This window comes from Balaenoptera physalus (genome assembly GCF_965194825.1).
Source record: "Balaenoptera physalus genome assembly, chromosome: 13".
NCBI lineage: Eukaryota > Metazoa > Chordata > Mammalia > Artiodactyla > Balaenopteridae > Balaenoptera > Balaenoptera physalus.
Window position 1 is genome coordinate 64,103,931 of NC_138892.1, and position 18,574 is coordinate 64,122,504.

At 37.1% G+C, this 18,574-nt stretch overlaps 1 protein-coding gene across 11 annotated transcripts in view; it reads right to left on the reverse strand.

Annotated features, from left to right (window-relative positions):
- The window catches only part of LARP4 (La ribonucleoprotein 4), a 66,665-nt gene that overhangs the window by 32,628 nt on the left and 15,463 nt on the right, over window positions 1–18,574 (reverse strand). For 6 of the 11 annotated variants that reach the window (XM_082421343.1, XM_082421342.1, XM_082421338.1 and 3 more), the window contains 7 exons: window positions 14,334–14,481; window positions 13,518–13,670; window positions 11,144–11,219; window positions 7,273–7,409; window positions 5,678–5,781; window positions 4,688–4,798; window positions 3,856–3,909 (listed from right to left, as the gene is read on the reverse strand). In XM_082421343.1, coding sequence (XP_082277469.1) covers window positions 3,856–3,909; window positions 4,688–4,798; window positions 5,678–5,781; window positions 7,273–7,409; window positions 11,144–11,219; window positions 13,518–13,670; window positions 14,334–14,481 — 783 coding nt within the window. Of the gene's footprint in view, window positions 1–3,855; window positions 3,910–4,687; window positions 4,799–5,677; window positions 5,782–7,272; window positions 7,410–11,143; window positions 11,220–13,517; window positions 13,671–14,333; window positions 14,482–17,851; window positions 17,961–18,196; window positions 18,383–18,574 lie in introns of those variants that run through there. The other 5 variants (XM_082421346.1, XM_082421348.1, XM_082421347.1 and 2 more) reach the window with 5 other exon arrangements.

An 18,574-nucleotide genomic window follows, 5' to 3' on the forward strand; every position in this document is an offset into this window, starting at 1 on the left:
TAATCAAATAGTATGGTGCTAGCACAAAAACAGACACACAGATCAATGAAACCAAAGAGAGAGCCCAGAAATAAATCCACACACATTTGGTCTATTAATCTATGGCAAAGGAGGCAAGAATAAACAATGGGGAAAAGACAGCCTCTTAAAGAGAGCTGGGAAAACTGGATAGCTACATGCAAATGAATCAAATTGGACTACGTTCTCACACCATATACAAATGGGCAGAGGACCGGAATACAGACTTTTTATCCCCCCAAAGAAGACACACAGATGGTCACAGACAGAAAAGATGCTCCACATCACTAATAATCAGAGAAATGGAAATCAAAACCACAGTGAGATACCACCTCAAAACTGTCAGGTGGCTATCATCAAAAAGACAACAAATAACAAGTGTTGGCGAAGATGTGGAGAAAAGGGAACCCTTGTGCACTTGTAGGATTGTAAATTGGTGCAGCCACTATGGAAAAACAGTATGGAGCTTCCTCAAGAAATTAAAAATGGAACTCCTATAGGATCCAGCAATTTCACTTCTGGGTATTTACCCAAGGAAATCAAAACTACTAATTCCAAAAGATATATGCACCCTTATATTCACTGCAGCATTATTTACAACAGCCAAGATATGGAAGCAACCTAAGTCCCCATCAATAGATGAATGGATAAAGAAGATGTGATATATATACACAGTGGAGTATTACTCAGCCATAAAAAAAGAAATCTTGCCATTTGTGACAACATGGATGGATCTAGAGGGTAATTATGCTAAGTGAGGTAAGACAGAGAAAAGCAAATACCACATGATCTCACTTACATGTGGAAACTAAAAAATAAAACAAACAAAACAAAATGAAAACAGACTCATAGATACAGAGAACATATGGGTAGTTGCCCGAGGGGAGGGGGTTGTGCGGCAGGTAAATAGGTGAATGGAATTAAGAGGTACAAGCCTCCAGTTATACAATAAATAAGCCATGGGGATGTAATATACAGCATAAAGAACATGGTCAGGGACTTCCCTGCTGGTGCAGTGGTTAAGACTCCACGCTCCCAATGCAGGAGGCCCGGGTTCGATCCCTGGTTGGGGAACTAGATCCCGCACGCGTGTCGCAACTAAGAGTCCGCATGCCACAATGAAGATCCCGCATGCCCCAACTAAGAGCCAGCACAGCCAAAATGAATGAATGAATGAATGAATGAATGGATAAATATTTTTTAAAAAGAATATGGTCAAATAATAGTGTATTAACTTTGCATGGGGACAGATGGTTACTAGACTTAACACAGTGATCATTTTATAATGTATGCAAATGTCAAATCACTATGTAGTATACCTGAAATGAACATAATATTGTACATCAACTATATTTCAATTAAAAAGAAAAGGCTAATATTATAAAACCCTTAGAAGAAAACATAGGGGAAACATTTCATGATCTTGGATTTGGCAACGATTTATGAAGTATGGCAACAAAAGCACAGATAACAACAAAAAAATTAATTGGACTTCATAAAAATTAAAAGCTTTTGTGCCTCAAAGGACACTTCAAGAGAGTAAAAAAGATAACCCACAAAATGGGAGAAAATATTTGCAGATCATATATCTGACAAGAGTTTAATATCCAGAATATATAAAGATCTGGTACAGCTCAACAACAAAACAAATAACCCAATTTAAAAAATGGTCTAAGCTGAACGCCTCTAAGTCAGAATCCCGCCCAGGTGGAACGATACGGCAGTGCCGCGGGAGCCTCAGTTGGCCTCGGATAGCCGGTCCCCTGCCGTCCCCGCCGGCGGGCCGCCGCCCACGTCCCCCGGGGCGCGGCACGGCGCGCCCCGCCACGTGTCGGGACCGGGGTCCGGTGCGGAGAGCCCTTCGTCCTGGGACACGGGCTGCGGCTGGAAAGGCGGCCGCCCCCTTGCCCGTCACGCACCGCATGTTCGTGGGGAACCTGGTGCTAAACCATTCGTAGACGACCTGCTTCTGGGTCGGGGTTTCGTACGTAGCAGAGCAGCTCCCTCGCTGCGATGTATTGAAAGTCAGCCCTCGACACAAGGGTTTGTAAAAAGAAATTAAAAAAAGAAGAAAAAAAAAAATTTAATTAAAAAAAAGATTAAAAAAAAAAAAAAAAAAAGGTCTAAGGACTTGAACAGACATTTCTCCAAAAAAGACATACAAATGGCAAAGAAGCGCATGAAAAGATGCCTGATATCATGTGTCACTATGAAAATGAAACACAAAACCATAATGAGATACCACTTTCTACCCATTAGGATGAGTGCTTTATTCAAAAAGCAAAAATAACAAGTGTTGTTAAGGATGTAGAAAAATTTGAATCCTCCTCCATTGCTGGGGGAAATGTAAAAGGATACAACTGCTTTGGAAAACAGTTATGCACTCCTCAATATGTTAAACATATAATTATCATATTACTCAGTAATTCCTAGTATATACCCAAAAGAGTTGAAAGCAGGGACTCAGATAGTTGTGCAGAATTATTCACAATAATCCAAAGATGGAAGCAACCCAAGCATCCTTCAATAGATAATGAATAAACAAAATGTGGTATATACATACAATGGAATATTATTCAGCCAATAAAAAGTAATGAAGTTCTGACACATGCTCCACATAGATGAAGCTGGAAAACATTATGCTAAGTGAAATAAGCCAGATACAAAAGGACAAATATTGCATGATTCCATTTATACGTGGTATCTAAAATAGGTAAATTCAGAAAGACAGAGACTAGAAGGGAAGTTACCAGCAGCTGGGAAGAATGGGAAGTTATGGTTTCATGGGTATAGAGTTTCTGGGGATGCTGCAAAGTTCTGGAAATAAATACCGGTGATGGTTGTACAGCAATGTGAATGTACTAAATGCCACTGGGTTAGTTGTACACTTAAAAATGGTAAATTGTATGTATGCATATTTTACCACAATAAAAAAAACTTTTAAAGAAAGCATATGTTACAAATTATTTGTAAATACAGCAACAACTTAATAATTAAATCATGATACACATGAACAATATTAAATGTATACCTGAAACAATGGTGAATGAAAAGCTCTATTATGAGAAAAGAATAGGCGTGTATATACTATACATTTCCATTCACGTAAAGACAGAAAGAAAATTCCTAGATGGGTGCAGAAAAAACTGCTCTCTCTCATCACCTCTAGGGAAAATGACTGGAGGAATCTGGGACAGGGAGATTTAATTAACTTATTTACTATAAATCATTTGACTTTCTTACCACATATAGGTATTACTTTCACACTTAAAATAATGTGGAGGATGGACTGTAAGGAGGGGAAAGCTGAAGGCATAACAGCTAAAAGGCTATTCCAATTGCTCAAGCCTAAACAATGGCAGTAATGATTGAAAGAAGTTTTGAAGGCAGATTTCATGGGATGTGAGAACAGATTAGACATGTAAACCGTGAGCAAGTGTCATCAACGACAAGTTCCAGGTTCCCAAATGGCTGAGTATTAATGCAGTGATGCAGTTAATTGAAATGAAAGTACTGAGAATGTTTTCCACCTTTGTTACTAAAAAATTATTCCTGCCCCTAAGAGCAGGATTGAGATCTATGATTATCTTACATGTTGTCAATCAGCATCTAACTTTAACTTCATGGTGTTTGAAGTTATACTTCTAGAAGAAACTGCTGTTTAGAAAGTATTTTGACATTCTATCAACTAATTTCCTGAAATAGCATTTCATATGAGCCAGAAATTTCTTTAAAATCATTATGGGTTTTATAAAATGTTATTCATCTTTGTTTGTTAGTAGACAGACAACAAAAACCTTCTTGTCTCATGATGGACTACTTACAAATGTTTCTTACCATGATTGGCTTGCCCTGAAATGTCTTAACTTCTTCTCTTAAGTATTTAAAAGCCTGTTAACAAAGCAGGAAGGAACTTTCATTAGCATTCAAACATTTCATTAAGGCCATCATTATTCTATCAAGAGAGTTTTGGTAATTGCAACTATCTCTAAACTAAACAATAAAAAATTCTGAAGGTGATCCCATTATGCAGGTGACAGGGAATGAAAAAGTAAAAATTTAAGACCTCAGCTACAGTTCACATTTATTGTATATTAAACTACTATGGATTACTACTGACACACACTCACAAAATTCAAAACAGATCCAAAATATCACTACATATCAATTTTAAAATGGGTTCAGAGGGCCTTCTAAGATGAAGAATTAAAAAAAAAAACAATCAGTAAGTGGTTTTAAAATGCTATTATATAAATTTTTGTTTCAAAGGAATATTACTTTTCTTATCTTTAAATAGGCCACGATAACAATTAAGAGTAAAATCATTATGTCAAAATACCAAGAATCAGAACGGAAGTTATATATATTGTGGGCCTACTATGTAATAGAAATACTAACTACTGAATACATGGTCTCTGATCCCCATGTTAATCTAAAAATTGTGTGTTAATTTTTTTTACTGATAGGAAACAAACTGTTCTTAAATTGAAACAAAAAAAGCTTTAAGAAGATCATCAAAAAGGAAACCAATAGGCAAAACCAAAAAGGTGAACAAGGTTCTCCAAAGTCTTTACAAACATTACTGTAAGCACACATTTTTCTCAATTAAAATATACACTTCTTCTTTTATCACCAGGACTTCAAATCAGAAGAAAAGTTTTCTTCTCACCTGCTGTGCATCTGTGTCTGACTGGAAAGTGATATACCAGTTGCTATTGTGTGCAAATTCACAGCTTATCACCTTGGGGCAGTTTTCATTTTTAAACAAAGCTTTTACTTCCTAAAAAAGAAAATCTTCAGTTAACTCTAAAAATATATCAAAAATGGGCATTTTTTTCCTCTTCATGTCTTTTGGTCCTTTCTATTTCTTTACTTAGTAACTGTTTATGCCTTCTGCCCATTTTTCTGTTGAGTAGAATTATACTCTGAAACAAGAACACGCATAGTTATAGTGTAAATTTTGTGCATGATTTAGGGATGGAAGCTTATTTTATAATCAGCAAAACTGAAGTATTATTTCAATCCTAGTGGCAAGCTAAATTCTGCTTAGAGTAAAATCTTTCCAGTCCTGTCATTGTCCAAAAAAAAAGGTGTGGGTGGGGGGACTGTCCTACATTAACATTTTCTAGGTGCTAAGTATTTGTACGTATTTTCATTTAATCCAAATGCTCTGTCTACAATAGTCACAGACATGAACTGTGCACATATATCTTGTTTTTCATAACTGATTTAATTAAAAACTAAAACTCAAAAAAATATACGGATTTAGAAAAAGATGATTATCAAAACTCAGAGGGACTTCCCTGGTGGCGCAGTGGTTAAGAATCTGCCTGCCAATGCAGGGGACACGGGTTCAAGCCCTGCTCCGGGAAGATCCCACATGCTGCAGAGCAACTAAGCCCGTGTGCCACAACTACTGAAGCCTGCACGCCTAGAGCCTGTGCTCCACAACATGAGAAGCCACCACAATGAGAAGCACGTGCACCACAACGAAAAGTAGCCCCCGCTCGCCACAACTAGAGAAAGCCCGCGCGCAGCAACGAAGACCCAATGCAGCCAAAAAAATAAACAAAAATAAATAAATCTATTAAAAATTACTGAAAAATAAAATAAAATAAACAGTTAAGAATATTTAGCTTTAACAATACTAATGATTTACCTCTACTGGTGTTGTTTCAGGAATCTCTCTAAGAATTACAATACAACGCTTATGACTTGGTCTCACTTTCTCGCCCTTCTCATCAACTTGCACCATGGGAGAAGCTGAAATTTTAAAGAAGTTTCATTCAAAAGTGTAAAAATAGTGATATTAATAATTCCATTAAAAAAGTATTCATTTCAATTTCCAAATGAATAAATTAGCAGGGCTAACATCTTAAAGAAATTAAGTTGTAGAATCAAAGATTACAGTTACAATAAAATATCTTGAGATTGATATGCAAAGAACATTGTCCAATGTTATGCATTGCACAAATACTCAGAGTACTTATTTTGTGACGTGGCACAGTGTTGGAGTTGAAAAGAAGCCTTTAAGGAGTATACAATATTTATATCTCATAGGGCGCTTCCCTGTATACAATTACCAAATTCTTTATTTCAAGTAAAATCAATGTACTGCATTAGCCAAACACTACTCTGGGGAATGTAGTGAGCTTTGATATGTGAAAAAATTCTTCTTAAAATTAAAGTCTGAGACACACTTAAAACCAAGAATTATATATAAATGATTACAATCTTTCTTTCAGATGCTGGTTTTGAGTTAATATAGAATGAAGGTAGTACCACAAGCCAAAACTTTTATTTCCTGTCCCTTCAAAGGATAATATGTCATATCTTCCTGTGCAGGTAAGTAGAGAGAATAAAAGTAGTTGTTAAGGAAGAAGGCCTGTGTATAAGTGCTAGGTTTCAGCCCTTGGAGGTAGGAGATTCTGTCTCTTGGCAAATTCTTTAAATGTTGACAAGACTGGGTCATTTTAAGACCTGGTCAAACCAGATCAAGACTGGTTTGATCTGTACAAACCGATCAGAGTTTCATAAATGTTTTTATACCTCTGACAATGGAAATCCCTACTCCCATGTAAGTCTATTACTGGACTTGCTTTATTTAACTTCCAAACATTTCAACAAATTTCAAAAAAAAAGTGAAGATCCACCTTTACTCAAGTAGTTAACAAAACCTGTATAAGAGAGGTTACCAAGAAATGCTGATATAAGACACAAACACCACTAAAAATTCTTAAACCTCAATCTAAAATATAAATTCTTTACCAAACTTTAAAGCAGTGTTTGTCAAACTGCAGGTAGCAACTCTTTCAATAGGTTGTGAAAGCAATTTTATAATAAAAGAAATGAACTCATTTCAAGCATTTAGTATTAATCTACTATTAACATTTCAGTTGTGTGCATGTAGTGTGTGTGTGTATTGGGTTGTGATATAAAGTTTACTTATTACTTTTGTTCAAAAGTTTGAAACAGATTGCTTTACAGGGTGTGATAATGACACATATAGCTTTCTAATAGCCCAGAAAACAGAGGTTTAATTGCTTATACTTGAGTAAATGGGTATCAAGATGAACAACCAAGGTACAGAACTGATATACAAGCTATATATGTACCAGTCAGTAAAAATAGATAAATTATTAGCACAGAATAGCAAAAAATATGGAGTTAAAAACAATTTCCTGCATGATCAGAAGTCAAAAGAATATTTAATCTTTGATTTTAAAAGTAAGCTAAAAGGTATGATTTACATACATCTCAACACTTCAAGAATTAGGTCAGGGTCTGTGGTCAGTTTTTTTATTTCTTCCATGTTGGCAACTGTCCAAATTGGGATGAACTGATCACTGTCCATTTGAGATATCAGGTAAAGATCCTTTGACAAATTTTCTCTGAAAGGAATAAGAGAAGCAACAGTCCTATAAAACAAACAAGTCTTAAAAAGCACCTAAAGAAAAGAGATGCCTTATTCACTTTTGTCACTAAACCTAGGAAAACAAAATTATGCTATCAGAAATAACACAGTGAACTATGAAAATACATAATATACAACAGATATATTCTAACAACTTCTGGAAAGTTTCTGAATCCCCAAATACATTGGGCCCAACAGTTTTGAACAAGGAATTTTATGAAATTATATTGATGTGGAAAGAGGCTTAATATTAAAGTATATTACAAAATATTACATACAGTTTTGTTCCATCTTATAAATACCTTATCACTGATGTTAGAATATGCATATGGAGAAAACTGTAACGTAAACCATGAATTGGATCACGGAGGATTTTCAGTTTCTTAATGTCTGCATTTTTTAATAGGTATGTTTGACTTTTTATTTAAATTTAAATAATAAAGTTAAAATAATAAATATAAAACATTTTAAATTAAGAGAAAAGATTAAGATACATTTTTTAAAAAAGAAGATACAAATGCTCTATCTTACACATAAAATCTTGTTTAACAAATTGAAGGAGAATCAAATTCATGTCTTGTTATTTACATCAAACCTTTGAAGCAGTCTGGTTATAAATAGCTAGAAATCTTTGCTTAAAAGCCACCTTCTCAATGACCACCCTATTCTGAAACCACCCAAGTACTCCTGATTCCCCTCTTCCCTTGCTTACTCTGCTCTACTTTTTTCCATAGCACTTATCACCTAACACACTTCTAAGCTGCTTATTTATTATGTTTATTGTTTTGTCTCCCCCAGTCAGAATACAGGTTCCACGAAGGATCTTTGTCATTCAAAATGACAAAGCCTTAGTACCAGGCAAAGAGTAGGGTCAAGGCCTTTACATTCAAATTATACTAAAATAGAGCAGTAATTACTTTTTTAAGGTTACAATTATCAACAAGTGGTGGTTATCTGTCTTGGGGGAAAAAAATATAGAGAGGATACCAGTAACAATTAAACTCACTTCAGCATAAAAGAAACAACAGGACGGGGCTTCCCTGGTGGCGCAGTGGTTGAGAATCTGCCTGCCAATGCAGGGGACACGGGTTCGAGCCCGGGTCTGGGAAGATCCCACATGCCATGGAGCAACTAGGACCGTGAGCCACAATTACTGAGCCTGCGCGTCTGGAGCCTGGGCTCCACAGCAAGAGAGGCCGCGATAGTGAGAGGCCCGCGCACCGCGATGAAGAGTGGCCGCCACTTGCCGCAACTGGAGAAAGCCCTCACGCAGAAACGAAGACCCAACACAGCCATAAATAAATAAATAAATAAATAAATAAATAAAAAACAACAGGACTTCCCTGGTGGCTCAGTGGTTAAGAATCCATCTGCCAATGCAGGGATCACGGTTTGAGCCCTGATCCGGGAAGATCCCACATGCCACGGAGCAACTAAGCCCGTGTGCCACAACTACTGAGCCTGCACTCTGGAGCCCACGAACCACAACTACTGAGTCCGCGTGCCACAACTACTGAAGCCTGGGTGCCTAGAGCCCGTGCTCTGCCACAAGAGAAGCCACTGCAATGAGAAGCCTGCGCGCTGCAACGAAGAGTAGCTCCCGCTCGCCGCAACTAGAGAAAGTCTGCGCCCAGCAACGAAGACCCAAAAATAAAATAAATAAATACATTTATTTATTTAAAAAAAAAAAAGAAGGAACATACTAATCAACCAGATATTCTTTAAGAACTTGAAAATAAGACAACTGTAAACATAATATTTGCACAACTAAAAGGTTGTAGCCTAAATCGACTCAGACTTTCAGCCAGTCTCTTCTTATAAAACAGTATGACACACCCTTAAAGAAACTACCTTGTCAGAAGTAAGTCAAATTAATAGATATATAACATCGAGGATCATGACTAATACCTAATATGTTCATGACTAATACCTAATATGTCTTAGTGGCAATTTTACTGAGCTACAAATGGCAACTACCCGGCTGGTTTGAACTGTACCATAGTTCTGAGTAGGATGTGATAGATCATGATAAGCCAGAGCTCATGCTGCAACAACTAAAAAAGCTTGGATAGATTACAAAAAAATCATATTTTTGGAGATAAAAACTGTAGAAGCTACAAGGACAAAATGAAATTCCAGAAAGATAATCTTTCTTTTCCAAGGATATCTGCAGATCCTGGACCAGAAAGAAACTGGTAGAGCTTTATTTTAGGCAGTTGCACAAGACTGGTATTATGAATTGGAAACTAAAGGAGCCCCCAATACACAGCTGATTTTCCTCCATATGACATTTACTGAGTTCTAAGGAGGAAGATGGAAGGCTGGGACCCTGAAAGATGGAAGGCTGAAAAAGCAGAGTAGAATCTTTGTGGTCTTGTGGAAGTCCCAGTAGAAGAAGGAACCTTGCATCAAACCTAAGACAGGTCTCCCTGACAAGACATTTGCCAGATTTTGAAGCTGTACAGGCTAAGAGGCTAAAGAGCTCATCTCAAACCTCTGAAGAACAGAACTAAATTTCCCTTGGTGTTTCATGACTGAGGTAACAGAAAACTGCCAACTTCTAAATCAAAAGCCTAAGAAGGTCATGCCTAAGGAACAGAGATAAATCAGAGGTCGATCGAGTCTAATTAAAGTGGCTGCTCAGCCCTGACTCAGCTCAATCCTTAACTGGATTGAAGAAATCAATCTGCTTCTGCTTACCAGAAGAAAGCTCAAATCTTGTCTCGAGAGAAAAATTACGGCACTGCAGCTTTCTAGTTTCTTTTATATGTAGTGCCCAGCATATGTAGTGTCCAAATTATAAGCAAAATTTATAAGACATGCAAAAAGCCAGGAAACTGTGACAATCAAGAGAAAAATAAACTCAGAAATATAAGCAGACACACAAATGATCCAGTTAGTAGGCAAAGATTTTAAAATAACTATGACAAGTATGGGAGACAAAATGAATTGCATCATAGGCACAACTGACTAGAAGGGTCTTGTTTTCATAAAACTAGGGCCTGTATTAGACTATAAAGGCAAAGAATAAAAAGGTGGAGAAGAAAAGGGAGATATTCAGGATGAAGAATCAATTAAAACTGAGTCAAGACTGTATTATATGTAAGGAAATAAAGAAGTCTATGATAAAATCCAGGTTTCTAGCTTAAAAAATTGGTTTACTGGTCCTCCTCCGAAAAACAGAAGGCATTACATTTGCACGCATATCCAAACTTCTGTTTATTTTGGAAGGGGTAGTTCTACATACTGAAGGTTTATACATCTAAGCTATAAATATACCTACATAATTCTTAATTCTTATCTGTAAATAAGATATCTTGAAATGTTTGCCTGAAGGAACTCTTTATTTAATAGAAGAAACCAGTAATATAAATTCTATACCCATCCACATATCTTATTAAAAATAACTCTATGCTCAAAGATTACAAGAGCAAACTACTAAAAACATAAAGAGAACCCTAAAAATGAATATGATTATAGGAAAAATATCCAAGAGGAATTTCATTATCTTTCTACTGGGCCTAGACCCTTTACATAACCAACTGGAGACCACATCTTTAAATCTAGTTAAGAAATATACTGAAGAATGATACCAAAATACATCACCAAAGGAAATTAAAACCATTTTTCCATTCTATTTCACAGGTATTTCACATCTACTAATCAAACAATTCAAAAAGGAGAAAGGTCAATTAAAAAATGATAGTGTACCGTGAGAAACAGAATTCTAATTGTTTCTTCAAACACTCTTTTAGTTCTTCTGTAGAAATTGCTGAGTTGCTTTCTCCTGATGGTAGAAAACAAGAGGGGAAAAGTTAATACCTAATTACCATAGGTAGTAAACTTTACATATTGTTTTCAGAGTAAGCCACAAAGTATGCACAAATTAAAATCACCAGAAAACTGTATTTTTATTCTTTTTAGAATTCAGATACACAAGGTCTACCTTTTAACCTATCTATTCTTTCTTTAGACAGATTTCATATCAGTTTTTAAATTACATATTTTATCAAGTAATTAACAAATTATCGGTAATACTAAAAGCACTTGGATACCATACTGTAAAACATTACCCTAAATACTTAAAAAAATGTGATAACTACTTATTCCTTTAATGAAAACTCAAAGAACAAAAGTAATAGTAATCTAGGGGCTTCCCTGGTGGTGCAGTGGTTAAGAATCCGCCTGCCAATGCAGGGAACACGGGTTTGAGCCCTGGTCCGGGAAGATCCCACATGCTGTAGAGCAACTAAGCCCGTGCACCACAACTCCTGAGCCTGCGCTTTAGAGCCCGTGAGCCACAACTACTGAGCCCACAAGCCACAACTACTGAGCCCTCAAGCCACAAACACTTAGCCCGTGAGATACAACTACTGAAGCCTGCGCGCCTAGAACCTGTGCTCCGCAACGAGAAGCCACCGCAGTGAGAAGCCCACGTGCCACAACTAGAGAAAGCCCACACACAGCAATGAAGACCCAACGCAGCCAAAAATAAATAAAAATAAATAAATTTATATACATAAAAAATGTAACAGTAATCTAAATTTGAAGACAGGAACTACACAAAGTGCGATATATATATGGCTCCACATCTGTACTATCGGTAGTAAATCTGATGTTAGTCACACTCCTTAAACTTCTATCTCTTAACAGACTTGTTGTTGCCAAGGGGGAGGTGGGGTAGGGGAGGGATGGATTGGGAGTTTGGGGTTAGTAGATGCAAACTATTATATAAAGAATGGATAAACAAGGTCTTACTGTATAGCACAGGGAACTATATTCAATATTCTGTGATAAAACATAATGGAAAAGAATATAAAAAAGAACGTGTGTGTGTATTACTGAATCCCTTTGCTCTACAGCAGAAATTAACACATTGTAAATCAACTATACTTCAATTTAAAAAAAACCCCACTTCTATCTCTTATTACTCTTCATTGCTTAATTTTAGAGCACTATATTTTCCTGTAAGGATAAATTTTGTGCATGATTTTACCACTACTTTGTCTTACTACTCAAGATTCAAAATGATATTAGATATTTAATTAATTTCATTAAAAATGAAATAAGCATTCTATTTCTATGTAGTATATGCAACCCTCCTAATACAAAATTCATCCACTCAAATGCTGGCTAAATGAATAATAACTTCATTTAAGCTTTCAGTGTTATTACAGCAAACTTTTTAAAATATCAACTGGTTGCCAATTCACTTAAACCAACTCTAAGTTCAAAGTAGCCAGTGGACAGGTATATTATAACAAGGAGGGAGCAAAACCTAACCACCTTAAATTATTATATGGAAATACCACCCCATTCTACTTCAGAAATCAATTTACAAGCTGACCGACCTTAGAAATCTAATCCAGATATATATAATAAATAAACTGAGAACAAAGGTTTATATACCTTGACTAATGCCAGGGAACTAAGCAGTGATAGAAATGCCTACTCCCTATTACACTTATTTTCCAAAGAGACCCTTTAGAACTTAGAAAAATAAAGTTAGGTAATCAGGTTCTATAGTCTATCTTTAGTTTCTTTTAAATTTCATCCATTTTAAGTCCAAGCAATTAATAATCCATGCTAATTAAATGAATGTGAAAAAAAAAACATATCTCACAAGTTGAACTGTAGTAGAACTATGATATAACACAACCTTTTTCTCAAAATTAATCCCTGCAATCTCACATTTATAAATGCATTTCACACTGACAAAAGTGATGGGAAAATTGACAGAACTTGCGTTGATCCCAACTAACAGATCAAGAAACTTGGACTCTGAAAGATTGTAATTTAGGTCTCTTTTAACTATATTGACTGTTTTTTCCTTTCATCTTTCATTTCACACTTTCCTTTAATAAGATCTTTAAAATAAACATTCTTTTTAAATTACAATGTTCATGTTTGGCCATTTGAAATCAGTATTTATAAAAATCACCTAATATTTCATTAACATAAACTTTTCAAATAATAAAATAGACCGATCAATGCCATGTTTACTAGAACAATGATAAAGAGACTGGAGGGGGAAAAAGACTAGCATACTACATTCTCATTTTACCAATAAAACCATAAAGTTTACCAGAAACATCATATATTTGGTAACTCAGATCTTCTGGTCCCAAAATCATTCCATCAGTTGATTCCTCAATGCCTGTAGTAGTTCTTGTGGTTTCACAAGATGAATACATTACTTCATATTCCTTACACATATCATCTGCAAGTTCTCTATTACCTGTATTAAAGAAAACATACTGGAAGTGAATAGTAATTCTTTAAAATCCTATCTTTAGGCACTCTGGGCACAACAAGATTTTAAAGAATTCTAGCAATTGGGAAAATATCCACATGATTTTTTTTTTTTTTTTTTTTTTTTTTTTTATCCACATGATTTTAAGTAAGAGTCCAAAGGAGTTAAGTTTGACCATTATGGATAAGCTAAAATGATTAACAATAGCTTAAACTTATATAGTACTATCTATGTATAAGACAGCTTCATGTACTTTATTCACTTAATTCTCAGAAAAACCAATGCCAAAATTAATTGCTACTGTTAATGTTTTACAGATGAAGGCAACAAGCATGGAGAGGTTAAGCCATTTGCCTAAGATCAAACAGTGAGTAAACAGCATTGGCAATGATGGTAGATCAAAACTAATTTAAAAATACCACATTGTACATGGGTTAAATGCTGAACCCAAAGATACAGCTCCTGTCTGAAATTAGTGACAATCCATTCGTACTGGAAATAAACGAGAATGGTATACAAACTACATGTTAAACATTTATAAATATATTTTATCAAATAATCAAAGAATGTATTAAAAGTTCTATAAACTGGTTTGGCCGCATGTTTAACCAAAATGTGATTTAATCTGATGAAATATTTACGACTTACCCTCAGGATGAGACCCTGATGTGGCTGCTGTTTCATGCCAAGAGCTTTCAGTTCCATGAGTTACTGGTGTGGCATCAGTATTTCCTGGAGGTATTTCTTGCCATACTTTGGCATTAGGATTTAAGCCAGTTCCTTTAGATGTTACCTGCTAAATATTAAAAGGATCCATTTGTTAATTTTAAAAGTCAGTGCATTAAAATTATAAATTTAGACAAAACTTTTCCATTACTTAAATGTGAAGAAAATCCCCAATAATATTATGTAATTTAATAGTAAATATTAAATAAACAATATTTTAAAGTTTTTGGCTCAACTTGAAAATATAAACCTTTTTAAGCAGATGAACTTGAAATGTTTATATGTAAAATTTAGCTACCTATACAATAAAAATATTTTTATAAATGCTATTAATACTATTAATATAGAAATATAGAATATATATAATATATTAATATAATATATATAAATAATATAATATAATATAATAATAATAATATTATAATATATAAATATATTAATATAGAAATACTGCTTTACCCCAACCTACTTGCAAGTATTATAAAATTTATTAAAACTATTCACATATCTTTGACATTAGTGTGTGTTTGAGTACCTAGAACAAATTTTTGAGTTATCTACAGCAATTTTCCACAGTACATAATTTTTATTGCCATCTAAGCTGTGATAGAGAGTCTGAATGATTCTATAAGTGGAAATTTTTTCCCAAGTCAAAAACCGCATTCTGGGACTTCCCTGGTGGCTCAGTGGTTGGGAGTCCGCCTGCCAATGCAGGGGACACGGGTTCGAGCCCTGGTCTGGGGGGATCCCACATGCCGCAGAGCAACTGAGCCCGTGTGCCACAGCTATTGAGCCTGCGCTCTGGAGCCCGCGAGCCATGGCTGCTGAGTCCGCGTGCCGCAGCTGCTGAAGCTCGCGCGCCTGGAGCCCGTCCTCCGCAGCGGGAGAGGCCACCGCAATGAGAAGCCTGCACACTCTAATGAAGTGCAGCCCCTGCTCACTGCAACTGGAGAAAGCCCACGTGCAGCAACAAAGACCCAATGCAGCCATAAATAAATAAAACAAAAAAACCCCCAAAAAAACGCATTCTGCCTTATGTTACAATGCATTATTTCATTTGTCCTGAAAGTGTATTTTCTTTTTTTAAATTTATTTATTTATTTATTTTTGGCTGCGTTGGGTCTTTGTTGCTGCCTTCAGGCTTTCTCTAGTTGCAGCGAGTGTCGTCGCCATGCGTGGGCTTCTCATTGAGGTGGCTTCTCATTGAGGTGGCTTCTTTTGTTGCAGAGCACGGGCTCTAGGCATGCGGGCTCAGTAGTTGTGGCTCGTGGGCTCTAGAGCGCAGGCTCAGTAGTTGTGGCGCACAGGCTTATTTGCTCCGCAGTATGTGGGATCTTACCAGACCAGGGCTCAAACCCGTGTTCCCTGCATTGGCAGGCGGATTCCTAAACACTGCGCCACCAGGGAAGCCCAGAGGATTTGTTTTCTTTCTGCTGGATGACTGCACAGTAAGACTACCAATCTGTATCACTTAAAATTTTCAACGTGGGTTTCTGGAGAACAAGTAGTGGGAATTTTAGCCCTACTCTGCATCAAAGAGGATTTGTGGTTAGAATAAGATCCCTCCTTCCACCAACCCAGAGCCAAGGCTAAAGCTGACAAGTTTTCCTTTTCTCTGAGAAAGCTGTTTTTTCCCCTAGTTTATCTTGTGTCCTGTCTCTAAGCACTGCGATTAAAATCTAAGCTCTGGGCCACTAAGGATCAATAGATGCATTAGGGGCAGGCCCTAGGTCTAACACCTGCTTCTCTCTCTGGATTAGTACTTCCCGATTTTTTTGGTCTGAAGATTTCATTTGCTTTCTTACCAGCTTAAAGCTCTGCTTAAAAAATAATTTTAAAAAATTAACCAACTTCCCAGTTGTTTTCCAAAATCTCAAATTCATATTTCTTTAAAAGTACCAATACTGTCTTAAGAAAGCTAAATTGGGGAATTCCCTGGTGGCGCAGTGGTTGGGAATCTGCCTGCCAATGCAGGGGACACAGGTTCGAGTCCTGGTCCAGGAGGATCCCACATGCTGCGCAGCAACTAAGCCTGTGCGCCACAGCTGCTGAGGCCCACGAGCCACAACTGCTGACGCACGGGCGCCTGGGGCCATGCTCCGCAGCGGGAGAGGCCACCGCAGTGAGAGGGCCACGCACTGCAACGAAGAGTGGCTCCTGCTCGCTGCAACTAGAGAAAGCCCGCGTGCAGCAACAAAGGCCCAATGCAGCCAAAAATAAATAAATAAATTTTTTTTTTTTTTTAAAAAGCAAAATTGAAGAGAACTTCCAACAACTGAGAGGCAACTATGGTATAACAGACAAAGATCAAGTTTACTCTTCCACCCAGTAACTGTGCAATCACTGACTCCAGTTTCCTTATTTTAAAAAATATAGGGGCTTCCCTGGTGGCGCAGTGGTTGAGAATCTGCCTGCCAATGCAGGGGACACGGGTTCGAGCCCTGGTCTGGGAAGATCCCACATGCCACGGAGCAACTGGGCCCGTGAGCCACAATTACTGAGCCTGCGCGTCTGGAGCCTGTGCTCCGCAACAAGAGAGGCCGCGATGCTGAGAGGCCCGCGCACCGCGATGAAGAGTGGTCCCCACTTGCCGCAACTAGAGAAAGCCCTCACACAGAAACGAAGACTCAACACAGTCACAAATAAATAAATAAAAGAACGTGAATTTCTTTAAAAAAAAAAAAAAATATATATATATAATGGGACTTCCCCAGTGGTGCAGTGGTTAAGAATCCACCTGCCAATGCAAAGGACATGGGTTCAAGCTCTGGTCTGGGAAGATCCCAGATGCTGTGGAGTAACTAAGCCCATGCACCACAACTACTGAGCCTGAGCTCTGGAGCTCGCAAGCCACAACTACTGAAGTCGGCACGCCTAGAGACCGTGCTCCGCAACAAGAGAAGCCCCAGCAAGGAGAAGCCCGTGCACCACAGTGAAGAGTAGCCCCTGTTCACCACAACTAGAGAAAGCCCGCGTGCAGCAACAAAGACCCAACACAGCCAAACAAAATAATAAATAAATAAATAAAACCTTCATTAGGAAAAAAAAGTAAACAAGCAAGTTTTAAAAATATATATGTGTGTGTGTGTGTATATATATATATAATGCCTATTCTACCAAAACTCCTTATAGTTTCTACACACCTTGGACACCTAACTTCATGTGTGTTGGTCACTACTTCCTCTTTCCCTCTTGTTATTTGTACATACTTCTGTTTTGTTACCACTATAATAGTTTATTTAAGTAAGTGTTCTTTGCAACCAGGCAGTGGGCTCAATGAAGAAAAGGTAGAAACTGGGTCTTCCTCTTCTATTTCAGCTATTAATATAAACCAGGCCAAGAGTAGACCTTCAACTGTCTATTTGAATGGAACAGTAGAGGCACAGGCACAAAACAAAACAAACAAAAGAACCCAACTAATGTTTAGCTACTGTATTTACCCTTCTGATGTGCTAGAAAATCAGAGTTGATACAATCTTCCTTGTTTTCATGTGCCTGTTTGGAAGTCTTACATTGGAGTGGTTCTTGGCTTTTGATTTCAGGGCTGCTAAAAGCTTTTAAAATAAACATCAAAACCAATAACAAAATGTCAAACGTAGCAAGGGAGCAAAAGCATCTTTGAAGTAGCACCAAAGATGAATAACCAAAGCAACATCTTTGCTTAGAGATGTTAATTCACAACTACTTCATATCATAATTAGCTCAGCGAATAAACAACCAATTTTCTTATAGCACCACCAGGTAGCCCCACCAGGACAGGTACCCAGGTATTATTATTTAAAAACCTCTAGGTATGTAATTCCTTGGCGGTCCAGTGATTGGGTCTCCACGCTTCCACTGCCGGGGGTATGGGTTCAATCCCTGGTCGGGAAACTGGGATCCTGAAAGCCTCACGACGTGGCAAAAGAAACAAACAATCAAAAACACCTCTAGGTACCAGTTTTTTCTTTCTTTCTTTTTTTAAAATATATATATCTATATCTATAGATATAGATATATATATATTTGTTCGTTTGGCTGCACCGGGTCTTAGTTGTGGCACACGGGATCTTCTTCGCAGCACGCAGGAACTTTAGTTGCAGCATGCAGGAACTTTAGTTGTGGCATACAAACTCTTAGTTGCAGCATGCATGTGGGATCTAGTTCCCTGACCAGGGATCAAA